The sequence below is a fragment of the Electrona antarctica genome, assembly GCF_951216825.1.
Source record: "Electrona antarctica genome assembly, contig: scaffold_633, whole genome shotgun sequence".
NCBI lineage: Eukaryota > Metazoa > Chordata > Actinopteri > Myctophiformes > Myctophidae > Electrona > Electrona antarctica.
In genome coordinates, this window is record NW_027638368.1 from 10001 (window position 1) to 29960 (window position 19960).

Below are 19960 nucleotides of genomic sequence, written 5' to 3' on the forward strand. Positions count from 1 at the left end.
TCCATCAGTTCAACATTGTCTGCAATATATTACTCGATAACCTAAAGCCTACGGGTTACTTCATCCCGTTTTAGTACTTGGTAATGTTCAGTACTTTGGTCTGTTCCACCCATATAAACAAGCACACTCAGGCGACCCCTGTGAACACCTGCCACCCCAGGCAGACGGGTCAATTTAGTGCATGTGTATACAGGTTCCAATACCAACTCACTCACATCTTCTGACGTTAACTCATTATCCTAATGTAGGCCTATTTTAACTAACAATCAAACAACATTTGTATTACTAACTAGAATATAATTCTCATTTTTGGATTGGATTTGAACTGTGATACTTAAGGAAGTTATCTAAAATGAACTCATATTATTACCATTAACTATTATAGACCCCCCTGGACACAGGAGCATTCTTTTAACTACCTATATTGTACCAAATTAGAACCGAACAAGCATGGGGCTTGTTCTGTTGTAACAGAAATTAAACTCCGTATTTAACTGAAATCCTATTTAGACTAAATCAAATTCCTATATTGATTACATCCTGTTTAGACTAAATCAAATTCCTATATTGATTGAATACAAATACCTGTAAATGAAACGTTAACACTCATAGCATGACAAAATAGTTAATCATAAAAACAAACATCCCTAAAACAGTACTATTTCAGTACCTTGTTATATCTACTTTGACCTGTCAGCACAGAATACAATATTTTCCAACATTAATCACAATTCAGATGAACCGCGATTTTTTCCCTTCATGACGCAAATCGTTCAGACGTTCAACGCGCAGTAGGAAACGGTTCCCACAATTATTTTTTCGCCTATAGAATAAAAACGCTTGGAACATCCTTCTTGATTCTCAGAGCTAGCACAGCTCTCTGATCTGTAGGTTCGAAGCAGACAGTTTTGTCACCATATGCTCCAGCACCAATGAACCACAGCTGAACTGCAGTTGGCAGTAGAATCTCCTTTGAGCAATCACAAGGCTTCTAGTGAACAGCTTATTGCTTAGCCATATCAATTATGACAGCAAAAGCATTGAAACGCTCCTTTCCTCCATTGTAACATGAACTTTGGAACGGTCTCCCTTGGACCTCTCCTCCTCTTGGAACGCTCCTCCTCTTTCCAGAGCAGAAGGAGCACGCTCCTCTCCTCCATCACGGTGGAGAACCAGTTGGCGTGGGCCGTAGCCGCAGAATAGCGTTCAATCCGACACCTCCTGTAGCGAACACAGGTCTGTGAAAGTCACCTGCTATTGATTTCCGACGGTAGAAGCTGATTCAGGTGTCTTTTGGTGCAGTCAGATGTCACTTTCGACACCTTCAGGAATCCATGATCCATGATGTCCCTCTCCTTTACACCTATTAAAAGGATACAGGCTCCCACTACAAATATCCCCAATCATTTCTTAGGATATTGATGACACTACAAGCTACTGGTCACTAAGATGACCTCTCTGGCATTAATCTCACTCTTTTTGCTAATCTCCCTAGTTCTGGCATGGCAAAGGAATGTAATAACCATGGTGTTGAGAGATTACAATGAGACTATTAAATGAGGGCCCTAAATAGTGTCACTGAACTAACTAAATTCACTGATGTCAAGACAGTCACCAAACGTATTGATGGACAGGTGTTTTGAGCTGGGGGGCTTGCTTTCTTTAACCCTGAAAGGTTCAACCGTGGGTCTAGATCCCCCGGTTAAAACTTCCACTCCTGGAGATATGGGTCAAATCCCCCTCAGTATGCTACCAGCAAGTCTTGTGCTCAGAACACAGGGTGGCGAATTCCTGTGATCACCGTTATGTAGTAAGGCTGTCAGCCGTCGCCTCCATTAGCCTACACACAAACAGACACTTTTGACTAAAACCAATATTTAAAATTCACACCATAATACACCCTTACAAATGTAGTCCTTAATTGCGATCTACTTGTTGACATCAGACTCCAAAAGCAGACTTTCTTCCCATCTTTTTCTCTAAATAGCACCCCCAATAAACAGCTCACAGCGGGTCAAACAGAGGTAGGAGGTAAAGACAGGACAGGACAGGAGGTCCACAGGAGGTCCCTAAAGCCCTCTCCCTGTTATCTGAAACTAAACAAGGTATTTATTTTAGGGTGAGAAGGAAATTGCTCTCTCCCCCCTCTTTCCCCTAAAGCACATTCCGTCAGGGCATGCTAAAATTGTCATTGCAATTCCTCACACGTAGCTCTGTATGTATTTACTCATTTAACTATCACTTTTAGAATGGCTCCTACTAGCAATATTTCACCGGACATAGCTAGAACCTTTTTGAAGTAAGTCCAGTATGAAGTACATTCAATCATTCATTCACTCACACATACATTATTCTCAATCAATTCTCGTGATCTCATTCACACCACAAACACTCCCAGGCTTGTGTGACCTTCTCATTGAAACCCCTGGCTGGTGTCTACCCCAAACTCAAGCTTCATATGGCCTGGCAAACATACTGTACGTTTCTTCTGACACCTGTGACAGGTGTACCAAGCCATAAATCCACCACCAAAATAAAAAAGATCAACCGTAGACAAGTCTACCATTGCTATGCCATTTTCAATGAGAAGTTCCCTTGCCTGTAGCCTACACTCTCATACAGAGTTGATTCAAAATACTACCACAGTGTAGTAGTATTATTTTCCAACCCTTCAAACATAACTCACCTATCTCACTCACTTCACACAGTCGAACAGAGAGGGGAGAGGGACCCCCCTCGTCTCACTCATGCACTCAATCAGGCGGTGTCCCCTTTCACACACACATTTCAATAGAGAGGGGCGTGTCAAGTCAACTGTCAAAAGAAGAGCATGGCACTTCTCCTTTAGCTGTCCTTCTCATCCATGAGGTCCGGTCAACTTGACTTCCCTCAAAGTTTCCCATTGTGGTTTCTGATCACATTGTCCAGAAAAATGACCATATATCCCACATTTATGGCAAACACCTCTCATCCTCCAGCTTTCCGGGCTGTGACGTGTCTGTGGCTGTACTGCCCCCTGATAGGGTCGCACAGGTGGCTGACATCCCCATTGTTGCCATCTCTGCTGTGCCGGGTTCTCCCACTGCGGCCTCTGTTGTGGCCCCACGAAACCAGGAGTCTCTCGTACTCTCCATGGCAGAAGTGGTTGTGGAGGTTCCCACTGTTGTGGCAGCGGACGGTTCGGCAAAACAGCCGTGCAAAAACGCTGCAAGTGCGTCACATCGCCACACCTATAACAGCCTGTGTAATAACGTGGTCCACTCGGCTTGGGATTATGTGGACGAAACTGTTCGGGCTGAGTCTTGTCAACCCTGGGTGCACTGGGTGGGTCAGGAGCCGCCTGGGGCTCAACCCCAGCTGTCACGACAGCCGCTTGTATGATCTGTTGTGCGCCCTCCAACTGGGTCTTGGTCAGCAGTCGAACCATTTCTGTGTGACTTTGTTCCTGCTCATCTGCCTCCTTGCGAGCAAGTCCAACGCAGTGTACAATGTGATCCGCGTACAGAGCAAGGGGCAATTTCGCCAGGCCAACCACTGTCTGCAGATTGGCCCTGACTTTCTCAGGAAGACCTTGTTCAATTTTTGAGTGGACCATAGACCATTCAAAATCATTACGCTCAGGGTCCTTTCCTGTGGCATCCATCCATTCCTGGCATACGCGGGCGACATATTTACGTGGCGGTTCGGAGACCCCCAGCGGAGATATCGTAATCGTATCCGGATGTACGACAGTGGGGTACAAGACTCTCAGCGCACGCCATAGTGCTCCTCTGTGACTCAAGAAAAGGTCTGCGTCTCCAGCCGTCGTGCCTGCGTACAGTCGAAGTCCCGCACGGATAAGAATGTCATCTAGGCCGTCTATGTCAATCAGATTTGCCAGAAGTTGTTTTAAGTCACCCACAGTTAGCTCTGTCCCAGTCAAAAGGTCCTCAAACTTCGATATCCAGCGGTGCGCACCATCCCGCAAAAGGGGAAGTTGACGCACAATGTCAGTCATGTCGACGGACGCCCATGGCTTGTATTCCATATGTCTGCCCTTCCCCAGCATCGGGAGCATCCTGGGGCAGTTATCATCAATGTCAGGTGTGGGCCTCTTTGATCTGCATGGGCATTTGTTCAAGGCCCCCCTGGAGTCTTTCACACGTCTCCGGCTTGAACGTGTGCGAGTGCCGGAATGGCTCTCACAATCACTGCTGTCCTGTTCAAAATCCTCATCACTTTTGTTGACGTACTTCCTCTTACTCCCACTCTGCCTGTCGTGACTCGGTAACACACGTTTCTCCGTGCGTCCAGCAGCTCTGTCACGGCAGTGTTTGCTCTCCAGCTCTTTCAACGCATCAGAATGGTCATTGTACAATCGAACCAAGTCTTTTTCTTGAGCAGCCAATCCAGCCAAACGCTCCGCCAGGTACGTAGTAGCGGCTGAATCCTCAATATTCTCCCGAAAACTCTTCTCCGCCTCAGAAATCTGCCCATGAAGAACAGTGAGACTATCGCCAAGAGAGTTCAGCATCATGACAGCGTCCCCCCTCACTTCCTCCTGTGACAGGTTGCTGCCGCTCATGGCCGGATTGGGGCTTGCTGTCCTTCTGTAGATGTCATCACCTCCATGTAAACTGTGGCTGTGTGCAGCCTTGTCACTGAGATCACCGATCAACTGTTTCTCCCTCACTGAAAGTTCATTCAACTGCGTCTCAATCATACGCAGAAAATGTCTGTGTGCCCTCGTCGACACAGTCAATTCACTGATCAAGTCCCTTTTCAGGCGCCGGACCGATCCCAGCTCCTCTTTAATACAGTCTGCTTGTAGCCCAGGTTTTGACTGCTCAGATGTTCTCACGTCCCTGTTGTCCACCTCAGTCTGTGCTGAGTTGTTGCTGTGACCCTCAGTGTCAATGCACTGGTTGTCTGTGCTGCAATCAGCGGAAATCTTCTCATCGGGCAGTACTGACACAGGAGACAATGGTACGGACAATTTCCTGCTCATCTCCTCACTGTCAATATGACTCGTTCTCAGCTGTCGACCTATTTTTACTTGAATCTGATGCCATTTTTCTGAAATTCTGGGAATATTCTTAGATGAGAATTTGTTTTGCACAATGTGCACTGGAGTGGAAGCCATAACTACTAAATTGTAGATAATCTCACTCACTGTCATAAATTCTGGGTGATACACTCTGTACTCTGACTGCAGTCTCCTCTCACCTCACACAGACACGCATACTCATTTGCATACTAGCCCCAAAGAATGAGTAGATAGTCTACAAACTCATGTAAAAACATGTAATACTTTCTCTCTCACACCATCCACACAGGAAAATGTAACATAAAGAAATGAGAGACAAACTACACATAAAAATAAACATAGAAATACCTCTATATATATTTTTGTTTAGACTAGCAGCTCACTGACTTAGGGAAGAGACCCCCCTTGATCATCTCACACCCACGTCACTCACTGTCCTCATTTACAGGTACATGTAAGCAACGGTTGCTGTAGTTTTGTCCCTAAGGTCAACTTACTTATACAGACTATATATATATTTTGACTAAAACTTTTAGGCTTAACAATCCAAATTAACCTATCTAATTTTACAAAGGATAAATGAAATATCCTAAATGTGATAATTTACAATGAGAAATGTATTCTCATACTAAACTCTAATTTAAGCTTGAACCCCAAATTAAAGCCAATTTAACCTGAATTAAATCCCCAATTTAATATCTATATTACTCCCCCCTCAGAAACATGTCCCACATGCTTCAGAAATACCTAAAAGAAAAAATAATACTATAGGCCAACCCAAATAATAACACCCAAGCCTAAAGCATAAAACCCTCCCCCGCTCTGTCGCAAAGACAAAGAAAGGCTTCCCCAGCATGCTCTAGCACACACATGCACAATCATACCATACAAGCTACACTACCATCTAACTCTCAAACTCTGTCAACTCCCTAACAGAAGCAGACTCCAAGAACCTAATTACTAACCTAACCAACAACCTGCCTAACACAGCGTTCAGATGTACACTATGGCCCTAACACGTACGCTTAACACAAGAATCACAAACCTATTCCATCATCCTAACTTCAGTCCTGGGTTCCATCCAAAGTCACGTTAAAAGCAACAAAAAATCCACAGATACGCAGGTCCGTCTCGCGTGGCGTAGAAAATCCCCAGACTTTTCCTCACCAACCACCCTCCAACGTCTGGCGCCATTTGTGATGTGTCTTTTCCTCAGGGTTCTGTGGAGATTTTACTAAGTTGCTTTTGAAATGAATATGGAGTTCCAAGCAGGCACATAATCCTTATTTCCGTTTATTGGTCAGCAATCAGTTACAGACAGGTTACAGATATCATCGTTCCATCGTATTGAGGCCTGCATCTCATGCAGGGCCCCCCTTGTCTCTCTCTCTCTGTCTCTCTCTGTATCTCACTCACTCTACTGATCCCCTGCATGTCTATATACATTCTTAACATGTGGGTGTCGCCTTGTTCCTGTGTGTGTGTGTGTGTGTGTGTGTGTGTGTGTGTGTGTGTGTTGACCCACAGGGTCAGCAATCAGTCACCACAGCAGGGGTCCTTCTGTTGCAAACATTCTTTGGGTGGTAAAAGTCACTGCGTCTACTATATATGACAGGAAGAACTCACAGCTGTTATTTAAGATAGCTGACTACCCAAAGTGTCCCTGGGCCACTTTTAGTGACCTGCTATACTGGATGAACCTTCCACTCAGGCATGAGACCTGCAAGTGTTATGTGTACGATTATGACATATGTTGAGATGCATAAGCTATCAAAATATACATCAGGAGGGAGGGAGGGATGGTGGATGGATGGATGGATGGATGGATGGATGGAGGGAGGGAGGGAGGGAGGGAGGGGTGGAGGGAGGGAGGGAGGGAGGGATGGATGGATGGATGGATGGATGGATGGAGGGAGGGAGGGAGGGAGGGAGGGAGGGAGGGAGGGAGGGAGGGAGGGATGGATGGATGGAGGGAGGGAGGGAGGGAGGGAGGGAGGGAGGGAGGGGTGGATGGATGGAGGGAGGGAGGGAGGGAGGGAGGGAGGGATGGATGGATGGATGGATGTATGGAGGGAGGGAGGGAGGGAGGGAGGGAGGGAGGGAGGGAGGGAGGGAGGGAGGGATGGATGGTGGGAGGGAGGGAGGGTGGATGGATGTAGGGAGGGAGGGATGGTGGATGGATGGAGGGAGGGAGGGAGGGAGGGAGGGAGGGAGGGAGGGAGGGAGGGATGGATGGATGGAGGGAGGGAGGGATGGTGGATGGATGGAGGGAGGGAGGGAGGGAGGGAGAAAGGGAGGGAGGGATGGATGGATGGATGGATGGACAGCTAAGAGACATTGTGCAGACAAGACTCACGTGCGTGCGTGCGTGCGTGCGTGCGTGCGTGCGTGCGTGCGAACCAAGGTTCATGTTTTAGGTTGTCATTTCCTGGGGTCTAATAACAACGTAAAACATCAACCTTGGTAGAAACAAAACAAAGTTGTGCTTTAACTTTTTCGCTGCTGTCTACGTTTATAAACGTAGCTAGGCTAACGGTACCATACTGGTGCTATCTACGTTTATAAACGTAGCTAGGCTAACGGTACCATACTGGTGCTATGTACGTTTATAAACGTAGCTAGGCTAACGGTACCATACTGGTGCTATGTACGTTTATAAACGTAGCTAGGCTAACGGTACCATACTGGTGCTGTCTACGTTAGCTAGGCTAACGGTACCATACTGGTGCTATGTACGTTTATAAACGTAGCTAGGCTAACGGTACCATACTGGTGCTGTCTACGTTTATAAACGTAGCTAGGCTAACGGTACCATACTGGTGCTATGTACATTTATAAACGTAGCTAGGCTAACGGTACCATACTGGTGCTGTCTACGTTTATAAACGTAGCTAGGCTAACGGTACCATACTGGTGCTGTCTACGTTTATAAACGTATAGCTAGGCTAACTGGTGCTATCTACGTGTATGTCCGTAGACAACCGTTTACTCCATCAGATGACAGCAGCGACCGTCTATTTACCTTTTAGCATTGCTCCGGTTACTATGGGGAGCCTCCGTCCCCACCAGCTATGGGATCTTTAAATCCAGCTCCGTTGAGCCTCCATTATAACCCGGTTTTCAAAGCGCCGTAAGGTTAGAGAGCTGTCCATGGTGAGCCGCCGCGCACCCGACGATCCTAAATCATTTGTGAGTTTGTATCGATGAGCACATGTAGCTAAGGGTCTGAGCTAAGGGTCTGAGCTAAGGGTCTGAGCTAAGGGTCTGAGCTAAGGGTCTGAGCTAAGGGGTCTGAGCTAAGGGTCTGAGCTAAGGGTCTGAGCTAAGGGTCTGAGCTAAGGGTCTGAGCTAAGGGTCTGAGCTAAGGGTCTGAGCTAAGGGTCTGAGCTAAGGGTCTGAGCTAAGGGGTCTGAGCTAAGGGTCTGAGCTAAGGGTCTGAGCTAAGGGTCTGAGCTAAGGGTCTGAGCTAAGGGTCTGAGCTGGGCCAGGCTACCCGCCCCTCTAGACCAGAAAGCACGCTGGCTGGGCCAGGCTACCCGCCCCTCTAGACCAGAAAGCACGCTGGCTGGGCCAGGCTACCCGCCCCTCTAGACCAGAAAGCACGCTGGCTGGGCCAGGCTACCCGCCCCTCTAGACCAGAAAGCACGCTGGCTGGGCCAGGCTACCCGCCCCTCTAGACCAGAAAGCACGCTGGCTGGGCCAGGCTACCCGCCCCTCTAGACCAGAAAGCACGCTGGCTGGGCCAGGCTACCCGCCCCTCTAGACCAGAAAGCACGCTGGCTGGGCCAGGCTACCCGCCCCTCTAGACCAGAAAGCACGCTGGCTGGGCCAGGCTACCCGCCCCTCTAGACCAGAAAGCACGCTGGCTGGGCCAGGCTACCCGCCCCTCTAGACCAGAAAGCACGCTGGCTGGACCAGGCTACCCGCCCCTCTAGACCAGAAAGCACGCTGGCTGGGCCAGGCTAACCGCCCCTCTAGACCAGAAAGCAGTTTGGTTCTTGTGCCGTGCCGTGCCCCCCCCCCGCACCGTGGTACTCACGTGTAGAACTCCTGGGCGGGGGAGGTGCTGTCGTTGCTCCAGGTGACGTTGGCGTCCGTCAGCAGGTAGCGTTGGCAGGTGGGCGTGTTCCAGGCGTTGTCGCAGGACGCCCAGGGCAGCGTGGGGGAGAACGAGGACAGCAGGTAGTACAGCGCCCACGCCATGATGGTGTTGTAGTAGAACGCTATGTAGAGGCTGATGACGCAGATGGCGAACCCGATGCCTGGATGAGAGACATAGAGACACACAGAGAGAGTTGTGACGTGGGTACAACGTGGGTACAACGTGGGTACAACGTATACAATTTACGTCATCGTAAATTGCAATAACAACAATTAGAATTAATTACGTTTCCTTTAAGTTTCCTTTTTTTTAAGTTTTCTTTTGTTTAGGTTTTTTTCATTTCATTAAAGTTTTCTACTGTGTGTGTGTGTGTACGTGTGCGTGTGCGCGTGTGCGTGTGTGTGCGTGTGTATTTTTTGGGGTGTGATACAGCTACGCCCTCTGGTGGCGGGCGTATTAAAACTCATCCATCGCCAAGGACTTATTTAACTTCTTTTTCATGATGTCCTGGAGCGCCAAGGACGTGTTTTTCCTGTTTTATAACATGGTAAAAAAAATGGTTTGTTTTTTTAGACTTTTTTTTTTGAAAAAAATAAAAATATATAAAATAAAATAAAAGATATATGGTGGCGGTCTGGGCCTTTTGGCGCCCCCTAGTGGCGATGGATGAGTTAAATAGCTCGTACCAGTGCTGGTTATTTAGTTAGGACCCGCTACAGTGGTGTTCGATACGAACTTAACCGGGATGTGGAAACCTCTACTTCAATGCTCTACGAGTTGCTTAGACATTAGCCATTAGCCATTAGCCAGTTATTAGCCAGCCATTAGCCATTAGCCATTAGCCAGTTATTAGCCAGCCATTAGCCATTAGCCATTAGCCAGTTATTAGCCCGCCATTAGCCATTAGCCATTAGCCATTAGCCAGTTATTAGCCAGCCATTAGCCATTAGCCAGTTATTAGCCAGCCATTAGCCATTAGCATTAGCCATTAGCTTAGCCAGTTATTAGCCATTATCCAGTTATTCTGTCTCATCTAGAAGCCTCGTGCCAAAGGTAATAGAAGCTATTCAAGGTATCTGGGTTGTAAAGCCAGGTATCTGGGTTGTAAAGCCAGGTAAAGCTTTACAACCCAGATACCTGGCTTTACAACCCAGATACCGTGGTTGTATGTGTTGGCGTGTTGGAGATACCGCGTACGTTGTTTGGTATCTGGGTTGTAAAGCCAGATACCTGGGTTGGTATGTGTTGGCGTGTTGGAGATACCGCGTACGTTGTTTGGTATCTGAGGTTTAGAAGCAAGTCTAGTGTCACGATGATGTCACCACTGTGTATATCCATCTTTGGAGTTTCTACATTAATCTGATGTCAGCGCTGGATATCACCGTTGTCTCCATATATGGGACTATAGGTTATCCCCATATATGGAGCTCTAAGTGAAAGCCTTCGCAACAGGGTGGGTGGTGTCACAGCGTGACACACACACAGACAGACAGACAGTCCTGCTATAGGTTACATAGTAAATGGTTACATAGTAAATGGTCTCATTGCGTTAGAGGCCCTTTCCGGCTCTGGAGCGTCACAGATGAGTGTGCGTCACAGAGCGCATGTTCGGGTCTGATAGGTCCCGGAAAGGATGCGCTGTGATTGGCCAGGAGTCACTTGAGTGGCAGCGTGACATAATGTGCCTTCCGTACTTCCTCTCCCAGTGCAAATCCTTCCGCCTCTCCTTCACGCACACTAGGGGCGCATCAGTGAGTGCTGACCCTAGGTACCTGGCTTGTCAGTTTGTTGTTTGTTTGTTTTGTACTAACTTTTTGTACTAACATTTAGTCACTATAACAAACGCTGTGCCTAGCGAACATGTTGGGGAACATGTTTGGCCAGTGTGTAACTGTGATCTGTGCTCTGGTGATTATGTTGGACATTGTAAACGCGATCGGAGCAACGCCACGCAAACCACCAAACAATGGGTGGCCCACGGCTCCTGTTTACACCCGGGAATACCTGCTGAGTCTCCGACAGATGCAAACATCCCAACCGAGAATTCTCCGGAGCTATCCTGAAATCCTCTGCCCCATGCAACAAGCTGGCCATCTTAAAACAAATAGGAAAAAACGTGGATCGAGAGGCGGGGTGCGTAACCGACTCAAACGGAGAGGCTGCCGTTTCCCGTTGCCTACAATCACCCTATCCAACGTGCGTTCCCTACGGAATAAGATGGATCGACTATCTACGCTTGTAAAGCATGACAAGGATTTCAAGAACGCCAACCTGCTCTGTTTCACGGAGACATGGATTGGGGAGGAGGACACGGACAATGTCAATTTGGAAGGATACTCACTCGTGCGGTTTGACAGAGACCCAGAGCGAACGAGGAAATGCATCGGAGGTGGACTGTGCATGTTTGTTGACACCAGATGGGCAACCAACTTCACGGTATGTGAGACTGACTGCTGTACTCATTACGAGATTATGACTGTTTCTTTTAGACCACACTATTTGCCCCGGGAGTTTGGGCAAATCACAGTCATTCTGGTATATGTGCCTGGTCCAAACTTTGCTCTAGCAGCTGAGCGCATAGCTGCCAGCTACAATAAGGCGCAACGTAACTCTGTTGACAATCCTATATTTTTATTGGGTGACTTCAACCGGTACGTTATGTCCACCCACCTGCCAAACCTGGAACAATATGTGACCTGTCCTACAAGGAAGGATAAGATCCTAGACCAGTGTTTTGGAAATGTAGAGGGCGCCTATGTACCCAGATGCTGCCCACCTCTAGGACTGTCTGATCATAACATCATCCACCTCCTGCCAAAGTACCGTCAGAAACTAAAGAGGGAGAAGCCTGTTGTCAAGCACATTCAGTCCTGGACAGAGGACTCAATTGAAGAGTTGAGGGGCTGTTTTGATGCCACTGAATGGGACTTATTTTTCGATGACCAGGTTTCCTGTAATAACCCTGAAGTGTTGACTGATACTGTCACCAGTTATATCAATTTCTGTGTTGACAATGTTATTAAAACAAAGGAGGTCAGAATTTACCCAAATAATAAACCATGGGTCAATAAAGAAATTAAACATATTCTAAATCAAAAGAAAATAGCATTTCTGGAGGGAGACCAGATTAAAGTCAGAGACCTAGAGAAGGAAATAAATCGCATGATTAAAAAAGGGAAAACAGACTATAAAGACAAGGTTGAAGAGAAACTGAGGAACGGCAATGCAAGGGATGCTTGGAGGGGACTGAATGCAATGATGGGTAGGGAACAAAAAGCAACCCCTCCATGTGACGACCCTGTTAAACTGTCAAACGATCTGAATATTTTCTATTCTAGATTTGACACACATGACTTCAGTGACGAATGCAAGTCTGTTTGTGCAGGGCTGACACCTGTCCCTATGACAATTAATGAACAGGAGGTAATTTCAGTCTTCCAGCAGGTTAACCCTCACAAAGCCACCGGGCCAGATGGGCTCAAGGGAAGGGCCCTGAAAGAATGTGCCATCCAATTGGGACCCATGTTTACCAAACTATTCCAAATGTTTCTCAATATCAGCTTTGTCCCCCAGGCCTGGAAAACGGCAACCATTGTCCCTGTGCCAAAAACGGCACGAGCAAAAGTGCCAAATGATTTTAGACCGATCGCCCTCACTCCTCTATTAAGCAAATGCATGGAGCGTGTAGTGAGTAAGGAGCTCTCACTGCAAACAGCTAAGTGCATGGACCCCATGCAGTTTGCTTATAGAGCCAGTCGAGGTGTAGAGGATGCCACTCTAACTTTATTGGACAAAATACATAGTCATTTAGACAAACCCAAAACATACGTCCGTGTCCTTTTTATGGACTTCTCCTCTGCTTTTAATACGGTCCAACCCCATCTTCTCCTAAAACGCCTGTGTGACCTGAACGTCAGTAGCAATCTCATTTTGTGGATTAGGGAGTTCCTGAGAGAGAGACCCCAGCGAGTCTGTATTAATAACACTCTGTCTGACTGCCTTGTCCTAAACACTGGCGTGCCACAGGGGTGCGTTTTATCCCCTCTGTTATTTTCCCTATACACAAATGAGTTGAAATATAACAACAAAGACTTCTCTCTCATAAAGTACGCTGACGACATGGCCCTGGTTGCCTGCCTGCAGGACGTTTCCAGTCCCTCTTACTCCCAGCACATCGACCGTATTGCCACCTGGTTTGACAGCAGCTTCCTTGACCTTAATGTCACTAAGACCAAGGAGCTGTGTTTGGGAGGGGGGTCAAGAGCAGAGGGCTCAGGGTCCATCTTTAGGCCTGTTACTATGAGTGGGGAGGAAGTGGAGCAGGTCAGTGACTTTAAATATCTGGGAACGACCATAGACAATAAACTCACCTTTCAGACCAATGCAGATAACATCTACAAAAAGGCAAGGCAGCGGCTTTATCTTCTCAGGAAACTGATACGTTTTAATGCCAGTAAACACACCCTGACCATGGTCTATAGATCACTCACTGAGAGTGTTCTCACTTTTAATATCGTGTCCTGGTTTGGGAATCTCTCAGTTAGAGATAAAAACAAGCTCACCCAGGTAGTCAACCAGGCAAGTAAGATCATTGGAGATAAACAATTGCAACTTCAGGACATATAACCGCTCCATAACCAAAAAAGCAATTCAGATTTACAATGATTCTACCCATCCTCTTCACTCTGAATTTGACTTGTTGCCATCGGGCAGGAGGCTTAGGGCAAAATTAGCAAAAAAGAAGGGTTACAAAACTTTGTTTGTGCCAACTGCTGTGGACATTTTAAATAAGAAAATGTTTAAATAGTCTAATCGCCACTGCTCATGATCACTGTTGTTATGTTAATGTGAATGCATTTTTATATAGTATCTTAATGCACCTGTGTATTTTTTGTAATGTTTTATTGTTGTAACTGACTGCCGGTGTGCCAAAGACAAATTTCCATTTATGTAAATTTAATGGACAATAAAGTTTTCTTTATCTTTATCTTTATCTTCAACACACATCGCTCCACCCAACTGCAGCGGCCAATGAGGTCGCTCCACCCAACTGCAGCGGCCAATGAGGTCGCTCCAACCAACTGCAGCGGCCAATGAGGTCGCTCCACCCAACTGCAGCGGCCAATGAGGTCGCTCCAACCAACTGCAGCGGCCAATGAGGTCGCTCCAACCAACTGCAGCGGCCAATGAGGTCGCTCCACCCAACTGCAGTGGCCAATGAGGTCGCTCCACCCAACTGCAGCGGCCAATGAGGTCGCTCCAACCAACTGCAGCGGCCAATGAGGGGTCTATTTTTGTAATATCTATGCGTGCGTGCGTGCGTGCGTGCGTGCGTGCGTGCGTGCGTGCGTGCGTGCGTGCGTTTGTTGTGTTGGTGTGTTTTGTTTATTTGTATTATTTTTCTCAAGGCTGATTCAAGTTGTTCTTTCGGTTTTAAGTGGCTGACATTTCATTTCAGCGCAAACATTATTTACATATTTACATTTACACATCGTCACATTTCTGAGCAGGCTGACATTTGGAGAGATGTGGAAATGTGACGATTTACATAACAGAGAGAGAGAGAGAACATCACACCACGTCAACAAGGAGACGCGCACACACACACACACACACACACACACACACACACACACACACACACACACACACACACACACACACACACAGGAGGACGTCCCTTCACAAGAAAGCACTCAGAGATCACGGAGGTCACGCCAGCTGTCACTCATCATCTCTCCTTTTTGGACATTCATATCATGATCATCATAATAATAATCATTCTGAAGCATTGAGCGTTGAACCCTACAAACCCTCCCGCACGCTCAGATCAGCCAACGCAGGGAAGCTGGAAGTTCATTCAATAAAGACTCCCTTCTCTAAAACAGCCTGGACAACGCTCCACACGTCCCAGACTCTTCTCCCTTCTCTAAAACAGCCTGGACAACGCTCCACACGTCCCAGACTCTTCTCCCTTCTCTAAAACACCCTGGACAACGCTCCACACGTCCCATACTCTTCTCCCTTCTCTAAAACAGCCTGGACAACGCTCCACACGTCCCAGACTCTTCTCCCTTCTCTAAAACACCCCGGACAACGCTCCACACGTCCCAGACTCTTCTCCCTCTAAAACACCCTGGACAACGCTCCACACGTCCCAGACTCTTATCCCTTCTCTAAAACACCCTGGACAACGCTCCACACGTCCCAGACTCTTCTCCCTTCTCTAAAACACCCCGGACAACGCTCCACACGTCCCAGACTCTTCTCCCTCTAAAACACCCCGGACAACGCTCCACACGTCCCAGACTCTTATCCCTTCTCTAAAACACCCGGGACAACGCTCCACACTTCCCAGACTCTTCTCCCTTCTCCAAAACACCCTGGACAACGCTCCACACGTCCCAGACTCTTCTCCCTTCTCTAAAACACCCTGGACAACGCTCCACACGTCCCAGACTCTTCTCCCTTCTCTAAAACACCCGGGACAGACTCTTCTCCCTTCTTTAAAACACCCTGGACAACTCTCCACGCATCCCAGACTCTTCTCCCTTCTCTAAAACTCCCTGGACAACGCTCCACGCGTCCCAGACTCTTCTCCCTTCTCTAAAACACCCTGGACAACGCTCCACGCGTCCCAGACTCTTCTCCCTTCTCTAAAACACCCCGGACAGCGCTCCACACGTCCCAGACTCTTCTCCCTTCTCTAAAACACCCTGGACAACGCTCCACACGTCCCAGACTCTTCTCCCTTCTCTAAAACACCCTGGACAACGCTCCACACGTCCCAGACTCTTCTCCCTTCTCTAAAACACCCCGGACAACGCTCCACACGTCCCAGACTCTTCTCCCTTCTCTAAAACACCCCGGACAACGCTCCACACGTCCCAGACTCTTCTCCCTTCTCTAAAACGTTCCACGCGTCCCAGACTCTTCTCCCTTCTCTAAAACACCCTGGACAACGCTCCACACGTCCCAGACTCGTCTCCCTTCTCTAAAACACCCTGGACAACGCTCCACACGTCCCAGACACTTCTCCCTTCTCTAAAACACCCTGGACAACGCTCCACACATCCCAGACCCTTCTCTTTTCCCTATAACACCCTGGACAACGCTCCACACGTCCCAGACTCTTCTCCCTTCTCTAAAACACCCTGGACAACGCTCACACGTCCCAGACTCTTCTCCCTTCTCTAAAACACCCTGGACAACGCTCCACACGTCCCAGACTCTTATCCCTTCTCTAAAACACCCTGGACAACGCTCCACACGTCCTAGACTCTTCTCCTTTCCCTATAAGACCCTGGACAACGCTCCACACGTCCCAGACTCTTCTCCCTTCTCTAAAACACCCTGGACAACGCTCCACAGGTCCCAGACTCTTCTCCCTTCTCTAAAACACCCTGGACAACGCTCCACACGTCCCAGACACTTCTCCCTTCTCTAAAACACCCTGGACAACGCTCCACACATCCCAGACCCTTCTCTTTTCCCTATAACACCCTGGACAACGCTCCACACGTCCCAGACTCTTCTCCCTTCTCTAAAACACCCTGGACAACGCTCACACGTCCCAGACTCTTCTCCCTTCTCTAAAACACCCTGGACAACGCTCCACACGTCCCAGACTCTTATCCCTTCTCTAAAACACCCTGGACAACGCTCCACACGTCCTAGACTCTTCTCCTTTCCCTATAAGACCCTGGACAACGCTCCACACGTCCCAGACTCTTCTCCCTTCTCTAAAACACCCTGGACAACGCTCCACAGGTCCCAGACTCTTCTCCCTTCTCTAAAACACCCTGGACAACGCTCCACGCGTCCCAGACTCTTCTCCCTTCTCTAAAACACCCTGGACAACGCTCCACACGTCCCAGACTCTTCTCCCTTCTCTAAAACACCCTGGACAACGCTCCACGCGTCCCAGACTCTTCTCCCTTCTCTAAAACTCCCTGGACAACGCTCCACGCGTCCCAGACTCTTCTCCCTTCTCTAAAACACCCTGCACAACGCTCCACACGTCCCAGACTCTTCTCCCTTCTCTAAAACACCCCGGACAACGCTCCACACGTCCCAGACTCTTCTCCCTTCTCTAAAACACCCCGGACAACGCTCCACACGTCCCAGACTCTTCTCCCTTCTCTAAAACACCCTGGACAACGCTCCACACGTCCCAGACTCTTCTCCCTTCTCTAAAACACCCTGGACAACGCTCCACACGTCCCAGACTCTTCTCCCTTCTCTAAAACACCCCGGACAACGCTCCACAGGTCCCAGACTCTTCTCCCTTCTCTAAAACACCCTGGACAACGCTCCACGCGTCCCAGACTCTTCTTCCTTCTCTAAAACACCCTGGACAACGCTCCACACGTCCCAGACTCTTCTCCCTTCTCTAAAACACCCTGGACAACGCTCCACGTGTCCCAGACTCTTCTCCCTTCTCTAAAACAGATGTGTTTCCTATGAAGGACAGATGTGCTTCCTACCTTTAAACAGAGGACAGATGTGCTTCCAGATGGAGATGCAGCCGCTGCGATGGAACTGGCCCAGAGCCAGCTCCATGTAGAAGAGAGGGACGCCTCCAAACAGCGCCATCAACAGGTAGGGCAGCAGGAACGCACCTGGAGGGCAGATTACATAATGAGAAACAGCGCCATCAGCAGGCAGGGCAGCAGGAACGCACCTGGAGGGCTCTGGTGGAAAAACAAACTCTATTGTTGTACTGAACACATACGCTGCGAATCACGACATTCCACGGTAGATTGACCCCGCTGTTTAGTAACACTTCCGGCTCAACCGGTCCTGAATCTATATTTTGAAGTTTTTGCGTGGCAAGGTTTACAGAGGTGCCCAAGAACATGCCGGCAGGGACTGTGATTGATAAACAGATCGTTCCCTGCGGAACGCGCTATTCCCATTTTTATAATTTTTATCCCACGATTTTGTAACCCATTTTCCACCCCTGTGTCAATTATCTAATGTGATCCTGGGCTCTACACACCCTCCGCCAACCTGGGGAGAGCAACGGACTTGAACTCATGCTTCCTTCATGCCTGAGTGTCCAAGTCGCTCCTTTACACCTGACAGGGGGGAGTTTCCCTTGTTGGACGTAGCTCGTGGAAGGAACAAGTTATTCCAACCAGTTCCTTTCCCCTCCACCAGGGGGAGTTTCCCTGGTTGGACGGAGCGCGTGGAAGGAACACGTTATTCCAACCAGTTCCTTTCCCCTCCATCAGGGGGAGTTTCCCTGGTTGGACGGAGCGCGTGGAAGGAACACGGTATTCCAACCAGTTCCTTTCCCCTCCATCAGGGGGAGTTTCCCTGGTTGGACGGAGCGCGTGGAAGGAACACGTTATTCCAACCAGTTCCTTTCCCCTCCACCAGGGGGAGTTTCCCTGGTTGGACGTAGCGCGTGGAAGGAACACGTTATTCCAACCAGTTCCTTTCCCCTCCATCAGGGGGAGTTTCCCTGGTTAGACGGAGCGCGTGGAAGGAACACGTTATTCCAACCAGTTTCTTTCCCCTCCACCAGGGGGAGTTTCCCTGGTTGGACGGAGCGCGTGGAAGGAACACGTTATTCCAACCAGTTCCTTTCCCCTCCACCAGGGGGAGTTTCCCTGGTTGGACGGAGCGCGTGGAAGGAACACAGCGGGATAACCGACATTGTGCACACGCACGCACGCACGCACGCACGCACGCACGCACGCACGCACGCACGCACGCACGCACGCACGCACGCACGCACGCACGCACTTTGAACTTGATTTGAACTCATGTGGAACACTAACCCTAACCCTTTATATTGCATTTTTCTTTGTTCTAATTTGAAGTAATTTGTCCTGATTCAAAACAAATAGAACAAATACCTCAAAACAGTACTTATTAAAGTTAATGTGCTTAACTCAAAAGGTCTCCTATTCTGGGTCTGCTATTTTTCAACAGCTAAATTATATCATAATGCTTTCTCCCTGTCCTCCTGGTCGTCTCCCTGTCCTCCTGGTCGTCTCCCTGTCCTCCTGGTCGTCTCCCTGTCCTCCTGGTCGTCTCCCTGTCCTCCTGGTCGTCTCCCTGTCCTCCTGGTCGTCTCCCTGTCCTCCTGACTCATGGGTTAGAACCGGTTCTCACGACCGTTCCGTCGAGGAGCGTGAAGGTCTGTCATAGATGTTACTCACACTGCGTGAAAAGAGGAGTTAACGGGCAATTATGGCACTGTATTTTGACCATAAACCTCAAGTTTAAGTTAAGTAAAATTAAGCTAAGCTCCACTGGGGGATTATGAGTGTTTAACCCGTTTAGACCTGAGGACGAAAATAAAGTCTTCTAAACCACGACAGTTTTCTGAAAACCTCATGTTTCTGCGTCGGTCGTTCTCAACCTACATGTCAAGGACCCCCAGAATGATATGTATTTGGCTGCGGACCCCCCCCCCCCCCCCCATCTGAAAATATGTAGTTCCCGCGACCCCCCCTCCCCCCATCCCCAAAGCAAAGATTTGAGTTAAAATAAAACGTTCGCTCTGAAAGAATATAATATTCAAAAGGTTTCCGGGCATGCATTCAAAACAGCAGATCTACAAGCTCATAGTGCGGCACTCGGTGCCGCGCTACGAGCTTGTAGATCTGCTGTTTTGCAACAGCGAATAATGCTTGAAAAAGACCGAAAGGGGTTCCCCTCCCGCCCTGAAGGGGTTAAATTCCAAGATGAAATAGTGTGTAATAATTCCTGCACTAAATCACGGCTCTTCCAACATGTGACTTTGATTTACCTCACAGTCTTAAGCCAAAAGGCTCGTGTTATGAATTCCACTATGAATTCAAACCGTTGTTGACCTA

The 19960-nt window shown here is 48.4% G+C and overlaps 1 protein-coding gene across 1 annotated transcript in view; it reads right to left on the reverse strand.

The window, feature by feature from the left end:
* LOC306918138 (sodium-dependent serotonin transporter-like) overlaps positions 1–19960 on the reverse strand; it is a gene marked incomplete at both ends in the record, with an annotated part of 52903 nt that overhangs the window by 9711 nt on the left and 23232 nt on the right. Inside the window, 2 exons of the mRNA XM_079531019.1 lie at positions 9066–9288; positions 17615–17749. Coding sequence (XP_079387145.1) covers positions 9066–9288; positions 17615–17749 — 358 coding nt within the window. The remainder of the gene's footprint in view (positions 1–9065; positions 9289–17614; positions 17750–19960) is intronic.